The sequence below is a fragment of the Sus scrofa genome, chromosome 13, assembly GCF_000003025.6.
Source record: "Sus scrofa isolate TJ Tabasco breed Duroc chromosome 13, Sscrofa11.1, whole genome shotgun sequence".
In the NCBI taxonomy this organism is placed as follows: Eukaryota; Metazoa; Chordata; class Mammalia; order Artiodactyla; family Suidae; genus Sus; species Sus scrofa.
The window spans coordinates 180633100-180657953 of NC_010455.5; the positions used below are offsets into that span (position 1 = coordinate 180633100).

Genomic DNA, 24854 nt, shown 5'->3' on the forward strand with positions numbered 1-24854 from the left:
GCAGTACACTGAAACCAAAAGTAGAAAATTATATTTCAAGCCAAGGAAACTGCAGACCAATATTCCTCATCAATAATTGAAGCAAAAAACTTGTCAGATTTTTGGCAAGTTGAAAACTGCAGTACACATAAAGGATAATACCTCATTGGCAAAGGGTTTATCCAGGACTGATTCAAAAGTGGGTTTGTCCAGGAATGATTAAAAAATCAGTATAATTCACCATGTTTATAGATTAGAAAAAAAACCACATGACTTTTTAATAGATAAAGAGAAAGAATTTAATCGAAACTAACATCTATTGCAGGATCTCTCAAAAACTAGGAATAAAAAGAGTCTTTTATCTTGATAAAGCTCATTTATGAAAAACCTATAACTAATATAATACTTCATGGTGAAAGAGTGAATCCTTTTCCTCAGAGATCAGGAACAAACAAGGATGTCAGTCCTCATCGCTTGTCTGTTAAACATTAGACTGGAGTTCTTAACCAGTGCTATAAGGCAGGAAGAAGAAATAGGCATGCAGATTGGAAGAGAAGAAACAGAGCTGTCTTTTTGTGTATATGACTTGATTGTTTATTTAGAAAATCCTAAATATGCTACCAAAGAAATAGAAGATGGTAGATTCAAGAGATGAGTTTAGCAACATTATGTGATGTGAAGCAAACATACAAAAATCAATTGTATTTAATACTAGCGACACAATTGTGAATTTAAATTTAAAAATATATAAAATAGCATAAATATGGGGTATTAGAGGTAGGGTAGATGAAAGATATATATATAGAAAACTATAAAACAATGCTGAGGTAATTAAAGAAGTATACTATGTTCATAGATAAGGAGATACAATATTGTTAAGAGGAGAATTGTCCCCAGTTTAATGTGTAGAATCAGTGCAATCCAGTTATATTGCAGCAGGCTTTTTCATAGGAATTAAAAAATTGTTAGTAAAATTTATATGGAAAATTAAAGGGTGTAGAAGCCATAGCAGTTTTAAAAAGAATGACAGTGTTGGAGAAGTTATCAGGCTACAATGATTGATACTGTGTTGTTAGTGAAAAGATAATCATATAGATCAATAAAATAGAATAGAGAGCCCAGAAATAGAGTAACACATATAGGGTGAATTGGTTTTTATAAAAGTTGCCCAAACCAGTGGTCAAAAGAAAATCTTTTAAATTAATGATGTCATAGCAAGAAAAACAATCCTCAACCATTACAGGATATTTTACATGAAAAAGTAATTTGCAGTGGATTATAGACCTAAAACAAAGAATTAAAACTATAAAAATTCTTGGAGAAAACACAGGAAAAATTTTTAAGTTTCCGAGTTAAGAAAGATGTCTTTTTTGGGCCACACTCGTGGCTTATGGAGGTTCCCAGGCTAGGGATCAAACTGGAGCTGTAGCTACTGGCCTATGCCACAGCCACAGCCACAGCAACACACGATCAGATCCGAGCAGTGTCTGCGACCTACGCCACAGATCACAGCAAGGCCAGATCCTTAATAGATAAAGAGCGAAGCCGGGTATCAAAGCTGCAACCTCATGGTTCCTAGTCGGATTCATTTCCACTGTGCCACAATGGGAGCTCCAAGAAAAGATTTCTTAAGTAGGACAATAAAAAGGCACAAATCATACAAAAATGATAAATTGGACTTCATCAAAATGAAAAATGTATCATCTCTGAAAAATTCACAGAAACTGAAAAGGCAAACCATAGATTAGGAGAAAATATTAGCAAAGCATGTATCAGACAAAAGAATTGTATCTAAAATGGATGCAGAATTTGTACAACTCAATAATAAGACAAATATCCTATTACTCTACTGGAAAGAAATATCCCAACAGATTTCATCACTAAAGAAGATACGCAGATTGTAAATAACTAAATGAAGAGATGGCTCAACCTTACTAGTTATTAAGGCAAATGCAAATTAAATCTAGAGGTGCTAGATTAGAAGAACTGAAGTTAAAAATATAGCCCATATCTAGGTGTTTTAGAATGTGAACCTACAATTCTTATACTGCCAGTGAGAATATAAAATAACTAGGCCTTAGAAAAACAGTTTGCTTGTTTCTTAAAAATTTCTACCATACGTATAGCCTAGCCATTTCCCATCAGTTCCTTACTTAAGAGAAATGAAAGCATATGTCCACACAAAGCCAGGTAACAGTAATATCCACAGTGATGGAACAGGTTAATGGATAAATAAGTTGTGTTCTGTCCACACAATAAAATACCACTCAGCAATAAAGTGGAATGAATTATTAATGTACGTAGTTACGTGGATGAAGCTCAAAATAATGATGCCGATTGCAGTAAAGCAGGCTAAGATGAGTACCTGGAGTATGATTTGATTTATATAAGTTTCTACAAAAATCATGATTGCTGAGGAATGATTGGAGACAGGAGTAAAAGATGAAGAAACTTTTGGGGGTGATGGATGGGTACGTTATCTAGGTTGTGATGATGCATTCATGGATGTATACGTGTATTAGATGTGTGATGCCCATAAAATTGTGTACTCTCTAGGGTACAGTATATTATACATTAGTTATATTTTGATAAATATGTTTTCAAAAAAAGATAAAGAATTTTGTTTCAGTAGTTTCTATGTGTGGTGGTATTTTCATAATTTAGCCAAATGCAATAGCTGGTTTGAACAGCATTCACTATCTTTGCCTTTAGACATTGAAGATTTTTCTAGCCACAGGAATTAGCTGAGTGTAAAAATACTTTTATTATATTAAAATATTTAACTTTGCACATTTGCTTCTCAGCAGGATTTCACTTAATTTTCAAAAGTCATTTATTTCATCCTTGCCACTTAGCAAAGAATGTATCAAAAAAAAGTTCATTGCCTTAGATGTTGTGATAGCTGAAGATATTGATTGCAAGAAATTGACAATATTTCTGAAAGTTATTTTGTGGATTAAAATTTTTAGTATTTACTTACACTCTTTAAAACTACTTATATAGGGCAATTGTTGGAGAGTAGTAAGTACTACAGAAAAATCATAGATTAGTTTTCTATCTCATTTAAAACTTTTGCATTTAACTTTTATCATTGATGATGAGATTTATTATACTAGTAAAATCCATGCTTTCTGTAACTTAGCTTAAAAGAATTTTTTTGTTTTGTTTTGGCCGTACCTGGGGCACATGCAAGTTCCTGGGTCAGGGACCAAACCTGTGTCACAGCAGCGACCTGAGTTGCTGCGGTCACCACACTGGATTCTTAACCTCCTGTGCCACAGGGAACTCCTAACTGAATTTTTATGTTAGACTTAATGTTCTTTCTGGTTGCTGTAATAGGTAGTATTTTCTAGATCAAATATTTGAAATTAGTTTTACTCCCTTACACCTATTTCTTTTTTTTTACATTTAAAAAAAATTATAGTTGATTTACAGTGTTGCACCAATTTCTGCTGTACAGCAAGTGACCCAGTCATACTTACATACATATATATACACACACATTCCTTTTCTTTTATTATCTTCCATCGTGGTCTATCCCAAGAGATTGGATATAGTTCCCTGTGCTATACAGTAGAACCTCCTTGCTTATTCATTCTAAATATTATAGTTTGTATCTACTAACCCCAAACTCCCTGTCCATCCCACTCTCTCCTCCCTCCCCTTTGGCAACCGCAAGTCTGTTCTCTATGTCTGTGAGTTTGTTCATTTGTGCTATATTATAGATTCTACATAGAAGTGACATCATTATTTGTCTTTCTCTTTCTGACTTCACTTAGTATAATAATCTCTAATTGCATCCATGTTACTTCAGATGGCATTACTGTGTTCTTTTTTTATGGCTGAGTGGTATTCCATTGTATGTATGTGCCATATCTTAATCCATTCATTTGTGGATGGGCATTTAGGTTGATTCCATGTCTTGGTTGTTGTGAATAGTGCTGGAGTGAACATAGGGGTGCATGTATCTTTTTGAATTTTAGTTTTGTACAGATATATACCCAGGAGTGGGATGGCTAAATCTTATGATAGTTCTATATTCTTAAACCTATTTCTTAAAACTTCTTTTTAATGCATTCTGGGAGCAACTGTTTCTATATGAATTGATTACATTATTCTGGGCAATAACTAACTATTCACACAGAGAAACGCATCCTACAGTTTTATAATATTGAGAGTGCAAACTTGGAAAATGCTTCTGATATTTAAATAGCATATATAAGCTTTACCTGTTAAAATTACTTGATCTAACCTTAGTAAAAACTGCTTGTTTGATTTGTTACTGTATTTTGTTTTACTTGGGCATGAGAATTACATCCTTAAATTTTCTTCTCATTTAAAATAGTTCTTCTGGAAGGTTTGGTTTAATCAACCAGTAGCAATTGATTGCCTGCTTTGTGTAGCAAAATTTTGAGAGAGATTTAGATGTTCTTGTCTTTGAGAAAGTTAAAAGTTTGAGAAACAAAAGTGAGTTCTCCAAGAAACACCAGAAAGATGTTGCATTAGTCTAATATTAGGATCTAGGATCTAGTTAATTCCTTAAGAGACTAATATTAGTTTGGTAATTAAGATTATCACACAGCAGTGGCAGCTAGTGATTCATTGTTGAGTAGAAGATATTAATTTCAGTAGGTGTGGAGTTTGAAAGGATCATGGACTTGAAGGGGCTTCTAGGGAGGCTTCATGGAGGAGGAGGGACTTTTGCTTAAATGGGTTTATTGAAGCAAAGTGCTTAAACAGTGCCTGGCACATAGTTAGCACTCACTGAATGTTGGCTCTTGTTAATTGCTGTCCTCAGCAGCAGCTGGGCTTTGCTGAATGGAAAGGATTATAATAAACAGACTTGAGTGAGGAGGATATTCTTGGCTGGGTAATGACATGATTTGCTATGAATATGTGGCATTTATGCTAAAATTGTGAGCTTAGGTTAGGTCCTCTGCTGTTTCTGTGCTTGACTCCTTTCAGTCTCCTAGATGATATCTTTTTATTTATGATATAGGAGTGCTGGATTCACCCTTAATCTATATTAGTTAAATTTCTGTTAATTTTAAAATGAGTTATCTGTTCACCAATAAAGATTTTATCTTCACTTAAGGAATTTTTCTTTTTTTCCCATAGGAGCATCGGAATTTGCCTTTTATGCGTGAGCTTCGGTATCTGTTTGCACTTCTTGTTGGTACTAAGAGGAAATATGTTGATCCATCAAGAGCAGTTGAAATTCTCAAGGATGCTTTCAAATCAAATGACTCCCAGCAGGTAGCTTTGTTACCTCATCTGTTTAACTATTTGTATTTCATTTAATCAGATCATTCCTGATACAGTTTTTATAACTATAAATGCCAGTTGAAGATGTGATTATTTATCTTTATAAAAAGGAGCTGGAGCCATTTAAAACATTGTTTATTTGGAAGAATTACTTTTAAATTAAGAAATAGTAATCTTGGAGTTCCCGTCGTGGCTCAGTGGAAACAAATCTGACTAGCATCCCTGAGAACTCAGGTTTGATCCCTGGCCTTGCTCAGTGGGTTAAGAATCCAGCATTGCCTTGAGCTGTGGTGTAGGTCACAGAGGCAGCTTGGATCCCGAGTTGCTGTGGTAGTTCTGTAGGCTGGCAGCTGTAGCTTCAATTCAACCCCTAGCCTGGTAACCTCCATAAGCCGAGGGTGGGGCCCTAAAAAGACCAAAAAACAAAAAAGAGATAGTAATCTTGAAAGTATTATGATAAACAGAACCATAGTTTATGTTATAATTAAAATTAATAAGTGAAGGCAGTGGGTTAAATTAAGACTGTTCACAAATGTATAATTAAAGACCTTCATGAAGATGCGATGACCTAGTGTCAGTTTGCTTTCCATGCCCTTGATATGCCTGTGTTTGCTAGCAGGAAGGAGTTTTCCTGACTTACTCAGAAAAGGTTTCTGAATGACGTTAACTTGTTATTGTAGCTTTTATTTTCCAATCTCTATGGAGTGCTATTTGGTTGTTTTTTTGTTGTTGATTTCTTAAAAAAATATTTTGTAAGTTTTCCTGTAAAAATAGACAATATCTATAAATAAACCAGTGTTTTCCCATATAATTTGAGAAGTCAGAAATTAAAGAAGGGAAACAAGAGAAGCAAACAGAGTAGCAGAGAATAATAGCAACAGTGTTGGAGAAGATGACAGTGAGGTAATGGGCAGAAGATAAAGACAATCCTTAAGAAGAGATTTAAAAGCCACTACATTTGCAGTATAGTTTTTGTAATAGTTGCTATCTGTCTCTTATATGGGTTTGTGGAGAGGGTGTTTAGAGGAGGGTTCCAAAAGATTTCTGATTCTGCCACTGCCTTCCCTGTGCCTTTTTTTTTTTAAATTCATCTGTAATGGAAATATAAATTAAAAAAAAAAAAAAGGTAGTCACATCAGAATTTGCTTACATTTGTGGTGTTTTCAGTTACCCCCTCAATGGTTTCTTCTGAGGAGTATTGTAATAACTAGGAAACCTTTTTGTTTCTTGTCAAGTAACCTTGCAGGGTAAGTAAAGTTACAGAAAAGTATGAAAAATTGTTTTAAAGTATTACATTTGTTTGCTAAGAGACCTCAGACCAAATTAGCACAGACCTAATGATTTCAAAACAATAAACAAGGATGCTCTTATAGTTCTTTAAGTTCAAAGTAAAGGTGTTGGCCGGGCTGTGCTCCCTCCAGTGGCTCTCTAGGAGAATCCTTCCTTCCCACTACCAGCTGGCGGCTCCTGTTGTTCCTTGGCTTGTGGTTCCACTTTGTCTTCATCTTTACGTGACCTTTTCCTCTGTGTATCTGTATGTCTTCTTCTCCCTGCCCTGCTCCCTCCCCTTTATAAGAGTACCCACCACTGGATTTAGGGCCTTCTTTATCCAGGATGGTCTCATCTTGAAGTCCTTACCTTACTTAGATCTACAAAAACTCTTTTTCTGAAAAAGATCACATTCTGAGGTTCCTAGTGAACATATATTTTGACAAGCATCCACTTAACTCACTCCAGATGGTATGGATGTTTATAACTGTCTTTTTGTGTTTTGTTGTCTTTAACTACATGGCTTTGGAGTAGTTTATTTAAGCTTCCTAGACTTTAGTTTCAGCATTTTAAAGATTGGCCCAGATGCTCTTTAAAAGACTTCTATCTGGGAAAATACATGATAATACTTTTGTTTTATACTTGGGGGTTTTTTGATAAAGTCAAATTGCTTACACTTATTTATCTGTCTTTGGGCAGTTATAGTATGATTGATTTATTCCCTCACCCCATCCCACCCTTCATGTGGATTTTATGTAAACCTATTTGCTATGTTCCAGTTCAGATCATTGAAAGAATTTTATAGTAGTTTAAAAGTATAACTGCCACTGCCTATCCTGTTTTTTTTTTGTTGTTGTCTGTTTTTCAAAGTTTCATTGAAGTGTAGTTGATTTACAATGTTGTGATGATTTCTCCTCTACAGCAGAGTGATTTGGTTATTCATATACAGACATTCATTCTTTTTTTTCATATTCTTCTCCCCTATAGATTATCACAGAATATTGTGTAGAGTCTCTGCTGTATATAGCAGCTTATTCCTGTGTATCTATGTCAGTTGACCTAGGACTATAGGAAGGGATGGCAAAAGATGAATTATGTCCTGTTCTGAATGGAGAATCAGTTTAAAGTTCATGAGGTGGTGGACTTCATGGTTGGGGAGTCAGTAGTTGATCTGTCCAAGTTAACAGACATCTCAGTAGAATTGGATGTGGCTTAGAAAGTTGTGTGTAACGGTTGAATTGAAAAGATAAATTGTTGAACAGGACATATTCCTTCGAAGAGAAAAACCAGAACTCTTTGGTAATATGCATCCTTCATTTTATAAATATTCATTACAGAGTTCTTTTGGGCAATAATAATTCTTTTTAAAAATCTCATTAGTAAAGTCGAATATATGTGTATAATATGTATGTGTCTATATGTGTATATAGACATGTGTGTGTGTTATCCTGCTAAAAATAAAATCCAGTTATATGGTTATTAATATAATGCTTATTTTTCTCAATGCTAATCTTATGCTCCAGTTATAAATATTTCTTACATTTGGTGTGAAAAGTTTCATATGGTACCTTTGTGAAGAGTCAATTATACATTTGAAAAGACTGGATGTAAGTTTTGTGTGGCAGTAGTTACTGTTTTAATTTTAAGCTCAAATATCAACAAGATTTTTTTTTTCCCCCACAGCAAGACGTGAGTGAGTTTACACACAAATTATTAGATTGGTTAGAAGATGCCTTCCAAATGAAAGCTGAAGAAGAGACGTAAGTTACCGTGAAATTTAGTGATGGGGTTTAGGACATTGATAAATAACACTCATTTTTTTTCCTCTGTGTATTCATTGTCAACAGAGAAATGAGGAACTGAGATAAACATATGGAAACCCACATGTTTTCAGTATTATTGACAAGTTCTTTGGAATTTGTGGCCACGAATGCCGGTTAGCTTTAGATGTCCACTAGAAGATCAGAATCTAGCAAGAAAAACCTAAAAAGAGAGCTCCGAAAAAGCTAATTCCACATGCCCAGTTCTTTACCTTAGAACAGACATGTTCCGTGGAGAGTGAGTTAGTGGTGGGGTAAGATGCCAGAAGTAATAAGGCTGATGAGACTTTTCGCACGAAATCATGAGGACAGTGATATGAAGTCTCTCCTCAGTGTTCTCTGGCTTTTTATTTTGTGCTTGTTAGGCTGAACTACTAAAACTCTGGTAATTTAAAATATGTGGCAAACCTTATTAGGGGAAGAAACTCACACACTTTCAGGCTGGTCCTCCTCCCACTCTTAGGAAGCCACTCTCCTAATATCAACCATGGGTTCCTTTGTGTACCTTCTTGAAATGCTGGTAGACCATTTAGAATTTTCCACCACAGGTTCTGATGTGATTCTACAAGATGGAGTATTTAAATTAGCACCTAGAATACAGAAATAGAAGGCTAAAAATTCTTTCCCTTCTCTTTTTTCAATTTTTTAAAATTTCTTTTTTTCCCAGTTTTACTGAGATATAATTGACTGACAGCACTGTGTAAGTTTAAGTGTACAGCATAATTATTTGACTTCCATACATCATGGAAGGATTACCAAATTAAGTTTAGTGAGTATCCATTATCTCATATAAATACAAAATATAAGAAAAAGGAAAAGTATGTTTTCCTTGTGATGCTTAGAATTTATTCCCTTAAAATTTCGTGTTAACATACAGCAGTTAATCAGTCATTTGTACATAACATCCTCAATGCTTAGTTATAACCAAAAGTTTATATCTTTTGACCCCCCTTGGCATCATACAAAGATACTCGATTGTTAATGACTATATTCCGTACGCTGTGCATCCCTGCGATTCATTTGCTTTGTAACTAGAACTTTGTACCTCTTAATATTCCTCCCCTGTTTCACTTGTCCCCTCATCCCCTTCCCTACTGGCAGCTATCTATTTGTTCACTGTATCTGTGACTGTTTCTGTTTTGTTACGTTTGTTCATTTGTTTTTTAGATTCCACGTATAAGTGAAATCGTACAATGTTTGCCTTTGACTTATTTCACTTAGCCTAATACCTCTAGGTCTATCCATATTGTTGCAAATAGCAAGATTTCATTCTTTTTTATGGCTGAGTAATATTACATAGTGTACATTTTTATGACATATTTCTGTATCTATTCATCGGCACTTAGGTTAGTTCCATATCTTGGCAATTCAGAGTACTGCTGCAGTGAACATAGTGATGCATGTATCTTTTTCAATTAGTGGGTTTTTTTTCCTTTGGATAGGTATCCAGAAGTGGAATTGCTGGATCATATTGTAGTTCTGTTTTTAACCTTTTGAGGAACTGCATACTGTTTTCCATAGTGACTGCACTAATTTGTATTCCCACCACTAGTGCATGAGGATTCTCTTTTTCTGCATTTTCACCAATACTTGGTATTTGTTGTCTTTTTGATAATAACTATTCTGACAGGTGTGAGGTGGTATCTCACTGGTTTTGATTTGCATTTCTCTGATGGTTAGTGATGTTGAGCATCGTTTCATGTGTCCTTTGGCCATTGTATGTCTTTTTTAGAAGACAGTCTGTTGAGCTCGTATGCCCATTTTTTTTTTTTTTTCCACACACACATTCTTTTTATTTTATTTTATTTTATTTATTTTTTTGTCTTTTTGCCTTTTCTAGGGCCTCTCCTGCAGCATATGGAGGTTCCCAGGCTAAGGGTCTATCAGAGCTGTAGCCACTGGCCTACACCAGAGCCACAGCAACGCAGGATCCGAGCCGCGTCTGCAACCTACACCACAGCTCACGGCAACACCAGATCCTTAACCCACTGAGCAAGGCCAGGGATCGAACCAGCAACCTCATGGTTCCTAGTCGGATTCGTTAACCACTGAGCCACGATGGGAACTCCTCGTATGCCCATTTTTTAATTAAGGTTTTTATTTTGATATTGAGTTGTATGAATTCTTTATATATTTTGAATATTAACCCCTTACCAGACATAACATTTGCAAATACATTCTCCCATTCAGTAGGTGGCCTTTTCATTTTGTTGATAATCTTCTTTACTTTGCAAAAGCTTTTTAGTTTGATGTAGTCCCAGTTTTTATTTTTTGACTTTGTTTCCCTTCCCTGAAGTGACATCTTCAAAAAAATATTGTTGAAATCAATGTCAGAAAACTTTTACTGACTATGTTTTCTTCTTGGAATTTTATGGTTTCAGGTAGTCTTTAAGACATTTTGAGTTTATTTTCGTATATGGTGTAAGGAAGTGGTTTAATTTCATTCTTTTGCCTGTAGCTGTCCAGTTTTCCCAACACCATTTATGAAAAGACTGTCTTTTCCCTGTTGTATATTCTTGACTCCCTTGTTGTAGATTAATTGACTATATAAAGTATGGGTTCATTTATGGGCTATTTTGTTGCATTTATATATGTTTCTGTTTTTGTGCCAGTGCCATACTGTTATGATTACTGTAGCTTTGTAGTATAGTTTGAAATCAGGATGCATGATGCCTTTGGTTTTGCTATTCTTTCTTAATATTGTTTGGCTCTTTGGGGTCTTTTTTGTTTCCATACAAATTTCAGAATTACTTGTTCCAGTTCTGTGAAACATGCCACTGATATTTTTTTAGGGATTACATTGAATTGGTAGATTGCTTTGGATAGTATGATCATTTTAACAATATTCTTCCAATCCATGAGCACCATGTCTTTCCATTTGTTTGTGTCTTCAGTTTCTTTTGTCAGTGTCTTATAGTTGTCCAGGTACAGGTCTTTTACTTTCTTATATTTATCATCATTTTTTCCCCCATTTTTAAATTATAACCAGCCTCATTTTCCAGTAATAGTAATAATAACATGATCTACAATGAAATTAAAACATTCTTTTTTTTTTTTTTTTTTGCTTTTTAAGGCTGCACTCACAGCATACAGAGATTCCCAGGCTAGGGGTCTAATCAGAGCTACAGCTGCCAGCCTACACCATAGCCACAGCCACAGCAGATCTGAGCCGCATCTGTGACTTACACCACAGCTCACGGCTATGCTGGATCCTTACTGAGCGAGGCCAGGAATTGAACCTGCAACCTCCTGGTTCCTAGTCAGATTTGTTTCTGCTGCGCCACGACTGGAATTCCTAAAGTCAAATATTCTCATTATACATTGTTAGCAACTAAGAGATGCCTCTAAAATTTAATGTATCTCCTCTCATTTGCTTTCAAATTCCCAGGGGAAAAATAAGTTCCCAGATTACATCCATTTGATCTTTTAAGGTAAAATGCAAACAAATTATACTGAAAAGCCAGATTCTTTTGCCCTGTGGTTGCAGTCTAACAGGAAGAAGTCACTTGGAGTTTTGCTCAGTCTTGACTACAGACATGTCTTTTCTGTGCCTGAATTTAGTGGGGGTTCTGCAGCTGCAGCCTAGATTCTCCACTTGTATGTGTTTAGTTCTTTCAGCCCTTTGAATGTTGAACCTCATGTGCTTTAATTTTGGATTTCAGAGAATTATTAGGACACATGGTTAACATTGGTCTCTTTTAAAATTTTGAAACAAAGGCAAAATATCATCCCTTTAGCTTTTGGTCCACCTATAATGTTCCTGGAAACTAGTGCAATCCAGACTCAAGTTATTGTTGCTAAAGACTGTAGAAGAAGCTTTGGATAATGTCATCATGGTTTTAGTTTTGCCAGGATGCCTGTCTTAGGGGCCACTTGGTTTTAGACAACTACTTGTAAACTTAAGTTGGAAGAACTCTCTAAAGAGACTAATTATGGTGCTAAATCTAGACTATCTGAGGGAAAAGACTTCTACTGTTGGAAACTGTCTTAGAATGTGGTATTGAAAGCCTCTTCCTTCTTGCCATGTTTGGAATTTTATGATGCTGACAGCTTTGATCATAGGTGCCTTTCTTTTTAATTCACCAAAACTCTTAAGTTGCATTTTTCTCATGAGCTTCAGCTTGCTGTCCTTCAGTGCTGCATTGAATCTAAGTTCTTTCTAATAACAGGTTTTGTGCTATGATGGTTTCTGGCCTTGCATTTTGGTATGGTATTGGTTAGGCCTGTGAAACCTGCCTTCTAAGTAGTTTCTTTCTTCTCTTCATGTTAATTTCTTTCTTAGTTTCATCTGGTAAATCTCCCAGTCAGATTGCTTAACTGAAACTGTTGATGCTTCTGAAACCTGAGTTCCAGCATCCAGTGAAGATCATTCTCTCTATGAAATACTCTTTCCTCAGCTTTTGAATATTCTAGGTCATTGTATATTTATTTCTGCTCCTTTTTTTCTAGTGGGCTATGCCTTTAAGGTTCCATTACATACATATAATTTTTCATGCCTTCTTTTTTTTGTTTGTTTGTTTCTTTTTTTTTGTTTGTTTCTTTTTTTTTTTTTTTTTTTTTTGTTGTTGTTGTTGCTTTCAGAGCTGCACATGTGGTATATGGAAGTTCCCAGGTTAGGGGTCGAATTAGAGCTGCAGCTGCTGGCCTGCACCACAGCCACAGCAAAGCCATATCTAAACCATGTCTGACCTACACCACAGCTCATGGCAACACTGGATCCTTAATGCACTGAACGAGGCCAGGGATCGAACCTGCATCCTCATGGCTCCTAGTTGGATTCGTTAACCACTGTGCCACGATGGGAACTCCTTTTATGCTTTTTAAAGGATGGCTTGGCTAAATTTTTTAATAGTTTAGCCTGCTTCTTAGCCTCTGATTCATGCAGGACTGGCCCTGTTTGACGGATGAGTGTCTTCTCTTTCTGTTCTTTTGACATTTTTCTGTCCTATACATCTATTTTTATCTTAGCCTGTTCCTCTGATATTGTCCTGATGGGTCCCTCATAATGATTGCTAGTGAAATATGAGTTAGGAATATGTCCACGTCATTTTATTATTCAAACATGTCTTGTCACCTTCACCTCTTTTGAGCTGCAGAATTCCACCAGGTTTCTGTCCTGTCAGACCAACAGACAGCCCAGGGTGGACTTGATCTATGATTGTCCACCCTGGTTCTTCTTTAGTAGAACTCCTTTTCCTTCTACCTTTTGTAGCATTCTAACACCAAAAATTTATTGAACATGTTTCCTCAGAGTACAAACAATATCTGTATCCCCATCTGAGATTACTGAGTCTCTTTGAAGTTCTCTTAGTAATTCTTTGAATGCTTTACCCAGAAATCTCTAATTCCTCCTCTTAAATCTTTACAGGCTTTCTGTAAGCACTTCATATAATAGGCTGTCTTCAGCACAACTCTCTGTTTGCTTTTTATCTCTAGCCTTAGAAGACTGCCACTTGACTATTTACTGAATCAGTAATTTTGTACTTTCTTTACTGTTTATGGAGCTAAAATTTTTTGAACCACTAGGCTTTGCCTACCTAGAACAGAGCTTTCCTGTTGATATGCCGTAGTAAACCATATTATAGATATATGGAGGCATAGAATCTGTTTCTCTGCATGAGAAAACATGTGTTTTTATTCCAGAGTTCTCTGCATATATTTTCTGTGTGCCAATGACATTAAAAAGATTGAGAAGCACTGACCCAAAGCATTGTAAGTTACTCTATCCCTTGCCCTAGATCTTTGAACTCTTTCTGTGCCACCCTAATTCCCAGGCTAAGGTATCCCTGATATGAGTTTTCTTTAGTGATTCCTTTTGGCCTTTGGTATTTGTGTCAGTCTAGCTTTTCTTCAGGCAAGTGGTGTTTGTATCATTTCTCCTTTAGGAGTCTCAATTGCTCCTGACTTATGTTCCTTACATTTCTGTTGATAACAAGGTCTGGGCCCCTGAGATTCAAAGCTTAAATGTACAGTAAAGAGAAGACTTCTGGGAGATTGCAAAGAAGGACAGGTCAACATTTTCTGGAAGATCTATCTGACTCCTTAGGGAATGTCAGTGGAGAGCAGGCCAAAATTCAGATGGGAAGATTTGGAAAGATACTTGAAAAGAGAATTCAGAATTAGTAGAGCTGCTCATACTGTTTCTTCTGGCAAAGTCACCAGCTTGGTATGTCATTGCTCTTTCTATGGAGTATATGTGTAATAGTAAGGAGCGAAACCAAGAATGTTGCTTTTCTACATGGAAATATGACACATGGAATTGGACATACTTACTGATATTTATGTCTAAAGATTCATAGAATTTTACATCAAGAGAGACAATATTTGGATTATTTCTCTCCCCCATATCAGTCTCCAGTCCTTTTTATTGTCACAGTCTAAAACATAAGATATGAATTAAACATTTTCCATAGAGTTAAAATGCCCAGAGATTAATAAGTATGTGAAGTGGAAGGTTACATAGATTTTTGGAGGCAGACTTGCCTTTACTTTTCAGCTTGAGTACTTACTAGTTGTGTGAATTTGGGCAAGTGACTTAGCCTGGTCTACAGTTTTATTATCAGTGCAGCAGAGGTAATAGTATTGGCCACTACTATTAAGGGTGGGCTGCATAATCTTGTAGCAACATCCTCAAAACTTGAGAGACTATGTCATAGTCTTAGCTGTGCCCAGAAAGTATGAGCAAGGGGCTCTGCTCATCCATTCACTCAAGGCCCCCTGCTGACAGAGGCTTCATCTCATCACCACGTCAGTGCAAAGTGTATTGGCTGTCAGAGTGTCAGCCCAGGAATGACACACATCACTTCCATTCACATTTTCTTGTGCAAGGCATGTGGTTTACTTAACTTCAGAGAGTGGGCATATCTCACACTCATTAGGATGGCTGCTATCAAAAAAAAAAAAAAACCCTCAAAAAGTGTTGGTGAAGATGTGAAAAAATGGAAACTTTTGTGCGCTGTTGGTGAGAGTGTAAAATGGTGCAGCTGCTGTGGAAAACATTATGGTAGTTCTTCAAAAAATTAAAAATATAATTACCATTCGATGGAGGAGATCCTTTCACAATGTATACATACATCAGATCATCACATTGTACACTTTAAGTATCTTAAAATTTTGTTCGACCATTATATCTATAAAGATGAAAAAAAAAAGCAAAACAAAACCCAAGACTTAAACGCATCTAGCAATTCCACTGCCAAATTTATATCAAAAAGATTCGATAGCAGGGTCTCAAAGAGATAATTGCACACTCACTTTCATAGCAGTATTATTCACAATAGACAAGAGATTGGAAGCAGCTCATATGTCCACGCATGAATGGAAAAGCAAATGTGATGTATATATGTATATATAATATCTCCTTCACAAGGAAGGAAACTGTGACGCATGCCGCAGCATGGATGAGCCTCAAAGACGTGATGCTAAGTGAAATAAGCCAGTCACCAAAAGACAAACAGTGTTTTACTTAGGTGTCAAGAGTTTTAGAATTCAAAGAAACAGAAAGAGTTGCGGTGGTTGCTAGGACCTGGTAAGTGGGAGAAACGTGGAGCTGTTTAATGAGTGTAGATTTTTATCTTTCAAGATGAAAGAGTTCTGGAGATTGCTTGCACAATGGTGTGAATTTACATAACACTACCAAAGTGTACACTGAAAAATGGTTAAGATGGTTAACTTTATTTATTTATTTATTTATTTAGTCTTTTTGCCTTTTCTAGGGCCGCTTCCTGCGGCATGTGGAGGTTCCCAGGCTAGGGGTCTAATCGGAGCTGTAGCCACTGGCCTACACCACAGCCACAGCAACGCGGGATCCGAGCCGTGTCTGTGAGCTACACCACAGCTCACGGTGATGCCAGATCCTTAACCCACTGAGCAAGGCCAGGGATTGAACCCGCAACCTCCTCGTTCCTAGTCGGATTCCTTAACCACTGCGCCACGACGGCAACTCCTAAACTTTAAATTTTAATCACAATTTAAATTTTTTTCTCAAACTTAAATAAAGAGTGAGTGGAAAAGTGCTTCTTGGCTATGTACCTGAAAGTAGAGGGCCAGAAATCTTTTGAGTAGCACTGATGACCAACCCTAGCACACTTCTTCAGATGATTGTTGCAAGGATTAAGTGAAATACTTCCCACCAGTTGTTTTGTGGTTTAAATGATGGTCCATGCAGCACATTTATCAAGAGACTGTGTCCTCCTCTCTTTTTTTGAATAAATAATTTTACTAAGTTAGCACAGAATTCAGGAGGAAAAAGTCTCTATACAGTTGTGGATACAACACACTTTCATATAAGGTCAGCATAAACTTTGCGTTTTTATACCACAGGTTACAAAACATTTTTTAAAAAACATTAAAAATTGTCTTTTTTTATTTATTTCAAGCAAAAAAAAAAAGAATAGCAAATTTGTATATTAAAGAATTTGGAAAAGTCACACATGACTAATTTTACCAGCAACATGAAACTTTAGAAAAGTTTGGAGTAGCTTTTTAGCTACCTGGGTCAGAGCTGATGTTTTGCTCCTTCACTGGTGATAGCTGGTGTGCACTGTTCTGGGTAATTGTGGGAAATGACATACTAAAATTTCATAGAAATTAGTTTAGATTGAGTGCCTTTTCCCCCTTCCCAAGTCTAAATAAGTGTGTACTGTACAAACTAAAAGTCCAAAATTGAAATATATGATGATAATGGAAATATACAGATTGTGCCTAGTTCTTCTTAGGAGGTCCCACACAGTAACTCATTTTAACCCTCACAGTAGCCACGTGAGTTCTATTACCATTGGTATCCTCAGTTGACAGGTGAAGAAATGGAGACTAAACCTAAGTACCTCAGCCTAACACTGTGAAGTAGCAGAGCCAAGAGCGTGATTACCACATAAGTGTTATTGTCTTGTTCTTTTAATGTTTCCTCTATTATTTACAGGTCTAGAAATCATAATCACATTTATATTCTTAACATGATTTTTAGGGATGAAGAGAAGCCAAAGAACCCCATGGTAGAGTTGTTCTATGGAAGATTCCTGGCTGTGGGAGTGCTTGAAGGTATAGTTACACCTGTTTACTTCTTGAATGCCATTGAGGTATTATTAGCTATTAGCCCTGTTATCGTAGTAGTAACTTAATTTGTGTCATATTTGTTATTTTGACTCACTCTGTCTAGTAGTGTCTGTTGCATTTCTACTGCTAATCATTTATATAGAAAGCAAAGAATTGAGTGCAAGTACAGAAAGGTACAGAGTACATTAGCATATGCTAACTTGAGAGTTAATGTTATTCTGATGTTCGTTCCCTGGGAGGGGTTCTGTGATACTGTGAGTTGTTGGGATACAAAGGTTAAGAGGGTAATTGGTGGGTCTTTTGAAAATAATACTGGAGTCGAATACTGGGCTTCATGTGAAGGTCGCCATTTTTGAGGGTTTCAAGTGTATGCATATTGAAAACTGGGTTTAGCAATTTAGCATAGTAAGAGTATTATACAGTTTCCATATTGGAGGTGATTATAAAATTCTTTATAGTTTTCAAGAAAGATTTGTCCTTTATCTTTTAAAAATCAGTTAAAAGTGATATGATTTTTCTTACTTAAAATCCAGGCCTAACCTGTTATTCTGGTTTTCCTAACAAGGGAAGGGAACTGATTCATAAGCTATACTTCAATAATATTATTACTAAATCTAAAAGCATACATTTTTGAAAAATTGTTTTTCCAAATTGCCCTATGCATCAGCTTTGGAAAGTTCACCCAAATCATCCAAAGTGTAAAATTTGGAAAATTGATTTTCCTTCAGGACCTTTTTGTTGTTGTTGTTGTTGTTGTCTTTTTACCTTTCCTAGGGCAAGGCCATTCCCACGGCATATGGAGAGGTTCCCAAGGCTAGAGGTCTAATCGGAGCTATAGCCACCGGTCTGTACCAGAGCCACAGCAACATGGGATCTGAGCCGCACCTGCGACCTATACCACAGCTCACGGCAACGCCGGATCGTTGACCCACTGAGCAAGGCCAGGGGTCGAACCTGCAACCTCATGGTTCCCAGTCGGATTCGTTAACCACTGCACCACGACAGGAACTCCCTTTCTTCCGGATCTTAAGTGATAGATTCCCATGAAGTTTTGTTTGAATATAATTTTATAGTTTGGGATTTGGAAAAAGGCAGATATTAACTCATAATTTAGTCAGACATCCTAAAGGTTATATCGAGATAATAGTACATTTTGTTTGTACTAATGCTAAGTACTCATTATATAAATGGTGGAATATTTTACGTAGTGCGTTATATTCCAGTTTGTCCATACTATCATACCAGTTTTTATTTGAAGTAGAACACTGTATCTGAAACAGTAGAGAGCCACTGACCTACACCAAAGCCACAGCAATGCCAGATCTGAGCTGTGTTTGTGACCTACATCACAGCTCACAGCAGCGCCAGATCCTTAATCCACTGCGTGAGGTCAGGGATCAAACCTGCGTCCTCATGGGCACTGATCAGATTCATTTTCACTGAGCCACAATGGTAACTCTATTTATGATACTTTTAATGATCATTTCTACCTGTGTTATCTGGATTCTTAAAAGTGATTATTAAAGTTTATCAGTGTTGAAGTCTTTGTACTTGGTTTTGATAAGTTGTTCCAAAGCTCTTGTGTTGTATAAATGTGATTTTAATACATTTCCAAATGAACCATGTATTTGCTAAGAGTAATTTGTTTTAAGATCCCTTTCTTATCTTTACATATATCTTCCTAATGCTTTCTCTTAGACTAGTGACTCTCAATTGTGGGTGATTTTCAGTTTGTTTACTAAAGTACTCCATTGCAAAGGTTCTTCAACTTTTCTGGAACTTCTAGTCCATTAACCCCTTCATTTTGTTCTTTTTAGCTTTTTCTTTATTTCCTTCCTTGTTCATTATGATTATTGTTATATGTATCTAAAACTCTCTTTCCCCCATCCCCTTCTGGCACCACCTCTCTGGCTAGTCTCTGATCAGTTGCGGTAATATTGGATCCTTAACCCACTGCACCAGGCCAGGGATCAAACCTGCGCCTCTGCAGCCACCCAAGCCGCTGCAATCCGATCCTTAATCCACTTGGCCACAGCGCAAACTCCCTTCTGTAGCTTCTTCTTTCCCACTGTGTCTTATTCATCAATATTTAGACATGGTCTGGTATCTCACATCTTTATAATTAAAAAAAATAAATAACTATCTCCACATACTCTTTTTCAGTTAATCTTTTTCAGAGGTAAGCGCCTTTAAAGAGAAGAGTTTGTTTTCAACTACTCTTTCTCCATTTAGTCAACCTATCCCACTTGCATTTCTGGCCCCAGACTTCTTCTGGGGATCTTTTTAAGGTTATTGGTGTCCTACATATTGGGTCCAATATGTGTTAGTCCAGTGGATCCCTCTTGATTCTCATTGTGTCCTTATCTGCTATTAATGCTGTTGACTCCACTCTCTCCTCCTCCTCCTTTTTCTTGCTCTTAAGAATACTTCTCTGACTTCTGTGGTACCATATTATTTTGGCTTTTCTCATACCTCTGTGGGTACTTCTTAGTTTTTTCCTGTATCAGTAGGAGATCCTTGGGACTCAGCTTATTAGGTCCTCTTCCTCTTCTTTGTGCTAGTTCCTTGGGCAATCTCATTCACTCCCTTGATTTCCTGCTATTAATAAGCCAGCAATTCTCCAACTTACAGCTTCAGACCAGAGGATTAATTTTAATTACAGACTCATGTATCCAACCCTTCTTAATTTGAAATCTCGTGGGCCATTCTGAACTGATGATTGTCAATGCTGCCTTAAAACCAAAAGAAAAAAAAAAAGTCTTTTGCTCTTCCTTCACTGCTGCCCCTTTCTGGTATATAAAAACCAAGTCAATTGTTCATGCTATCTTTCTTGATGCCTTCTTTTCTCTTCTATCCCCCATCCTACCTACAAGCCAGTCAATCAGTTCCTATTCGCACATGCTTCTGTATATATTTATAAATGTGTGTGTGTAATTTCATCTGTTTTTGTACACTTTTATTATTAACACCGTCTTCTACACTAGCTTTATTTTTAGATGGATTCTGTAATAGTCTCCTAACAGTCCATCATTCACTTAACACAGAAGCCATAAGGATGTTTCAGAGATATAAATAGGAGCCTATTATTCCTAGATCTAATTATTCAGTGACTTTTTATTATACTCAGAATATACTGGGAAAAATCCTTCACAAGGGCTGTTAGACTTTGTTGAGAATTCGATTTTGATCTCCACTTCACTCTTCAGTGTCCTCTCTGCATTGCTCCCCCAAGCTGTACTTTCCTTCCCTTAATTCTGTAAACATGCCAAGTTCTTTGCGGCCTCAGAATCTTTGCATGTGCTGTTCCTTGGCCAGGGACACTCTGGCTCCCAGTCACTCTGGCTTGACCAACTCCCGTTCACCTTTCCGTCTCAGCATAAATGTCATATTGATATGGAAGTGCTTCCCTACTCTACCGTCCAGTCTTAAAAGCTAGGTTTTTTCCTCTTTTTATACCTTCTCACAGCACTCTCTCACCACCTCTTTTGTAACATCTGTAATCATAAACAATTTGTTCATAATTATTTATGTAATTGATGTGTATATTTTTCCAAAAGGCTGTTTCTCAGCTCAGAGAGCATATCTCTTTTGCTATATATATTCTGAGTGTAACACAGCATATTGCTCTTAGAAGGTACTTTTTGAAAGAATAAGCATATATATATATATATATGTATATAATTAAACATATAATTACATACACATATAGAATTATAGACATTCATATTATGGGTGTGTAATTAATATCTATAGGTGGATGTGAATATACATATGTACATGTTTAAGCTAGTAGAAAAATTATACTAACTTACTGTATGAAATGTAAACAGTTACAGTTTTAAGGTACAGGAAATAATTAGTACATACATTTACTTTAATAGCTGAAAGGCCATAATGAAGAACATTACTTAATTAATTCTCCCCCTTATAGGTAAAAAATTTGAAAATACTGAAATGTTTGGTCAGTACCCACTTCAAGTAAATGGATTCAAAGATCTACATGAGTGCCTAGAAGCTGCTATGATTGAAGGAGAAATTGAGTCTTTACATTCAGAAAATTCAGGAAAATCCGGGCAAGAGGTGAGTTTAGCATTTTCTCTATTTCCCTTCTCTGCAAGTCTTAAGTTGCTATGAAGTGCAATTTAAGGCTTTAATTATATAACTACTAATAACCAAGAGAATATTCAGGAAATGTGTTTGAATTTAATTATGGTAATTTAGACATATTTGGGAAAGCTGCACAGTCAATATAGTCAATATAATTTATGTTAAATTTTCATTTAACATTTTTTTTTCCCTCAAGAATTTCTGTTAAAATCCTCCTTTAAGACATTGTTCAGTCTTTTTAGACTTTTTGGTCAAGGTACCAGCCATTACAGTGTGCTTGTCCTGGAAGTAAGGAAAAACTTAGATAGTAGAGTGTGATCTTGTATAGACATATATTACTTATACCAAATATTGTTGGAATATGTCCAGGCCTAAGTAGGCAACACCACACTCCTTTTCTTGTAAAATTATCGTGTAATTTCATGAAAGGCAAAGGGAAGAACTTTCATTCTCAAGAAAGAGTTAAAAAATATACAGTCCTGTTTGTCTGTCTCCATCAGTCTCTGCCTCCTAGCCCTTCTCTGTCTCTCTGTTCATCTCTGCAGCTCCATTTGTATATCCTTTTATCCAGAAAAATAAAAAGTGAAGGATAGATCATGTGCTTCAGAATCACGTCATCATTAAGCATTTGCTGACAGCTGTCTAGAAGGAAGCTCTGTGCATGAGGCTAGGGGTCTTCATCTGTGTCATCTGCTGCTATATCCCTAGGATAGGATGGGGACTGCAAATTGAATTCCATATTACATTTTGACTGATTGTTACTATAAAGGTTTTTTAAGTGTTTTATCTCTGAACAGTGCTTGCTTAATAAATAATAAGTGATGATATCTCTTTTTATTCAGAAAGGGACTGAGTTCTTGTAACTTTAAGAATAAACTGCTTTAATCTGAATTGTGTGCTTTTTTAAAAAAGATATAATTTCTCACACCATCCTCATTTCCTTCTCTTCCCTCACATTCAAACAAAAAAAGGAAATAAATGATATTTACTACCTTTTTCCCTTTATAAGAGAGAAAGAGAAAATATTTGAATTAGTTTTTCTCCGTGTATCATGGATCATCTACTTTGGTGATCTCAACAAATGCCTAGACTCCACTTCAAGTCAGAATCTCCGGTGGGGATATGGTACAGCGTGAGCTTGCAAGTGATTCTGCTATAGGCCTCTAATTAAGAGTATTTAAATTAAGTTTTTTTTTTTTTATTGATTGGGAAACAGATCTTTAAAGATTAAGACTTGCCAAGTAGTAGAAAAAAAAAAAAGTACTGCCCTGTAAAGTATGAGTAAAGTATGATCTGTTTCCTTTTTTTTTTTTAGAAGGATATTGGGTTTGGGGGTTTGGGCAGAGAAAGAAGGGACAGTATTTTCCTTACATTGTCAAAGTAGCTAATAAATGAAATGCACTATGGTTTATTGGTAAATAATTTAATAATTAATTGGTAAGTAACCTTTCTCACACATATTCCTAGTTTTTAAAAATGTTTTTCTTACATTGACTCTGAATGTCATTTATCTTTTAAAAAATCAGGTTTGTCCTGTGTTTTTGTCCTCTTCTCATCTTCATACTCTGAATGCCCTGTACTATAGTATGTATTTTTCTGCCTAGATTTTCCCATCTAACTTAACATATACAATGGTTTGTCATCTTCACTGAATTCAGCAGTTTATAAGTAGTCTCAATAATAGCAAATTTGATTGCCTGTGATTCCTATTACCAGTTGCCTAGATTTGCTGTACACAATAGTTTCAGTAATAATTCAGCCTGGTTTAAGTAACTATCACTGACTAGACTACAATATCTTAAATTTTTTTAAAACAACATACTGAAATTATAATCTTATTTCATTATATCCTTTGCAATAACTATGTTATTTCTCTGTAGAAACCAGTGAGTAACATTTTAGGCTTGTTTCTAAATTGACGTAATCGTTGATGTTAATACCGTTTTATTTCCTACACTATTATTTAATAAACATTATCGATTTTACTTAGACACAGAAAACATCTCTTTTGCTGAAATAGTTATGGCCAACTAAAATAGGAAGACTTCTACTCCAGAATTGCTCATGTTAAAACATCCAGTGTTTTAAAGGTTTACATTTTTGAAATGACATACCCAAGGGGCAACTGAATAAATTAAAAATGATTATATTTAAGATAACTACTTACAAAATATTTTTCTAAATCATAAATTTAAAATTTTTTTTAAATGGTATGCCATCTATAGATGAGTCAAACTCTCCAAGAAACCTGAAGCTATTTTTTGATTGCCTGTTGGAGAGACAGAATTTCAAAGAATAAACCTCACTGCTGGTATGGGTGTTCACTAAAATAATATGTTGTACATTCTTTTAGACTATTGCTATACACATATAATTATTTATATTCATACATTCATACTGTCCTGAGACTTGGCATTTTTTAACTCATCAGTATATTGTGAGCATCCTTTCATGTCAGTATATAGCTTTACATCATTCTTTTCAGAATCTGCATAGTATCACCATAGCCTGTATTTATAAAATGAAATTGATTTAATTCTTCTATGTGACAGTACTTGGACAAAGAATTATTTCAAAGAATGTCTTTCTATAAATACCCTTGAGCACTTAGGGATGAAGGATAGTTAGAAGTGGAATCTTGGTTCACAGGGCATACTCATTTAAAAATGTAAGTTCCTTGCATGGCTTAAAAAAAAATAAGCACTTTAAGAATACCTGTTAACATTATTTTTTCCTTCTGTATTTGTTGAGTCACAAGTTTGTTGATTTTTGTTTCTCTTTAAATAATAAGGCTTATGTAAAACTTGAATTTGTTCTATTAAAATAATTTTGAAGTTTTGTTGCATTTCATGCTTAACTGAATAGTTACCAAAGTATGTAGAGGAGTTGCCTCATAGGCATGAGGCATTTGATTCTTTAAGCACTAATCATTTTAAAAGATTTTAAATATAATTATCATCAGTATAAACTTCATATTTGATCTATCTAGTGATAGACCTTTTTCTTAAATTTGTCAAAATTCAGTTGAACATTAAATTTAAAACAGGAAAATATCATTTTCTAGTTTCAGCATAAAAATTTTAATCATGTATGCTATAAAAATTTTTTCTTTTGTGTACATCTTACATGTTACTTTGTCACAGGTTTTTGATAATGTGGTTGAGTATGTTCAGTATATGTACCATTCCTGATAGTAATTGTGATATAATATTGAAGAAGTTAGAAGAATTGAGCTACTAAACCATGATTTTATTCAATGTCTTTCTCATTGGGTTAGAAATTCTTATGTAAAAAATTGTCGCGAGGAGTTCCCTTGTGATGCAGCGGGTTAAGATCCAGCATTGTCACTGTAGCAGCGTG

The 24854-nt window shown here is 35.6% G+C and overlaps 1 protein-coding gene across 6 annotated transcripts in view; it reads left to right on the forward strand.

Annotated features, from left to right (window-relative positions):
• The window catches only part of USP25 (ubiquitin specific peptidase 25), a 137948-nt gene that overhangs the window by 62081 nt on the left and 51013 nt on the right, over window positions 1-24854 (forward strand). For all 6 annotated transcript variants that reach the window (XM_021070825.1, XM_021070823.1, XM_021070822.1 and 3 more), the window contains 4 exons: window positions 5098-5235; window positions 8197-8273; window positions 17299-17372; window positions 21319-21467. In XM_021070825.1, the coding sequence (XP_020926484.1) occupies window positions 5098-5235; window positions 8197-8273; window positions 17299-17372; window positions 21319-21467 (438 nt within the window). The remainder of the gene's footprint in view (window positions 1-5097; window positions 5236-8196; window positions 8274-17298; window positions 17373-21318; window positions 21468-24854) is intronic.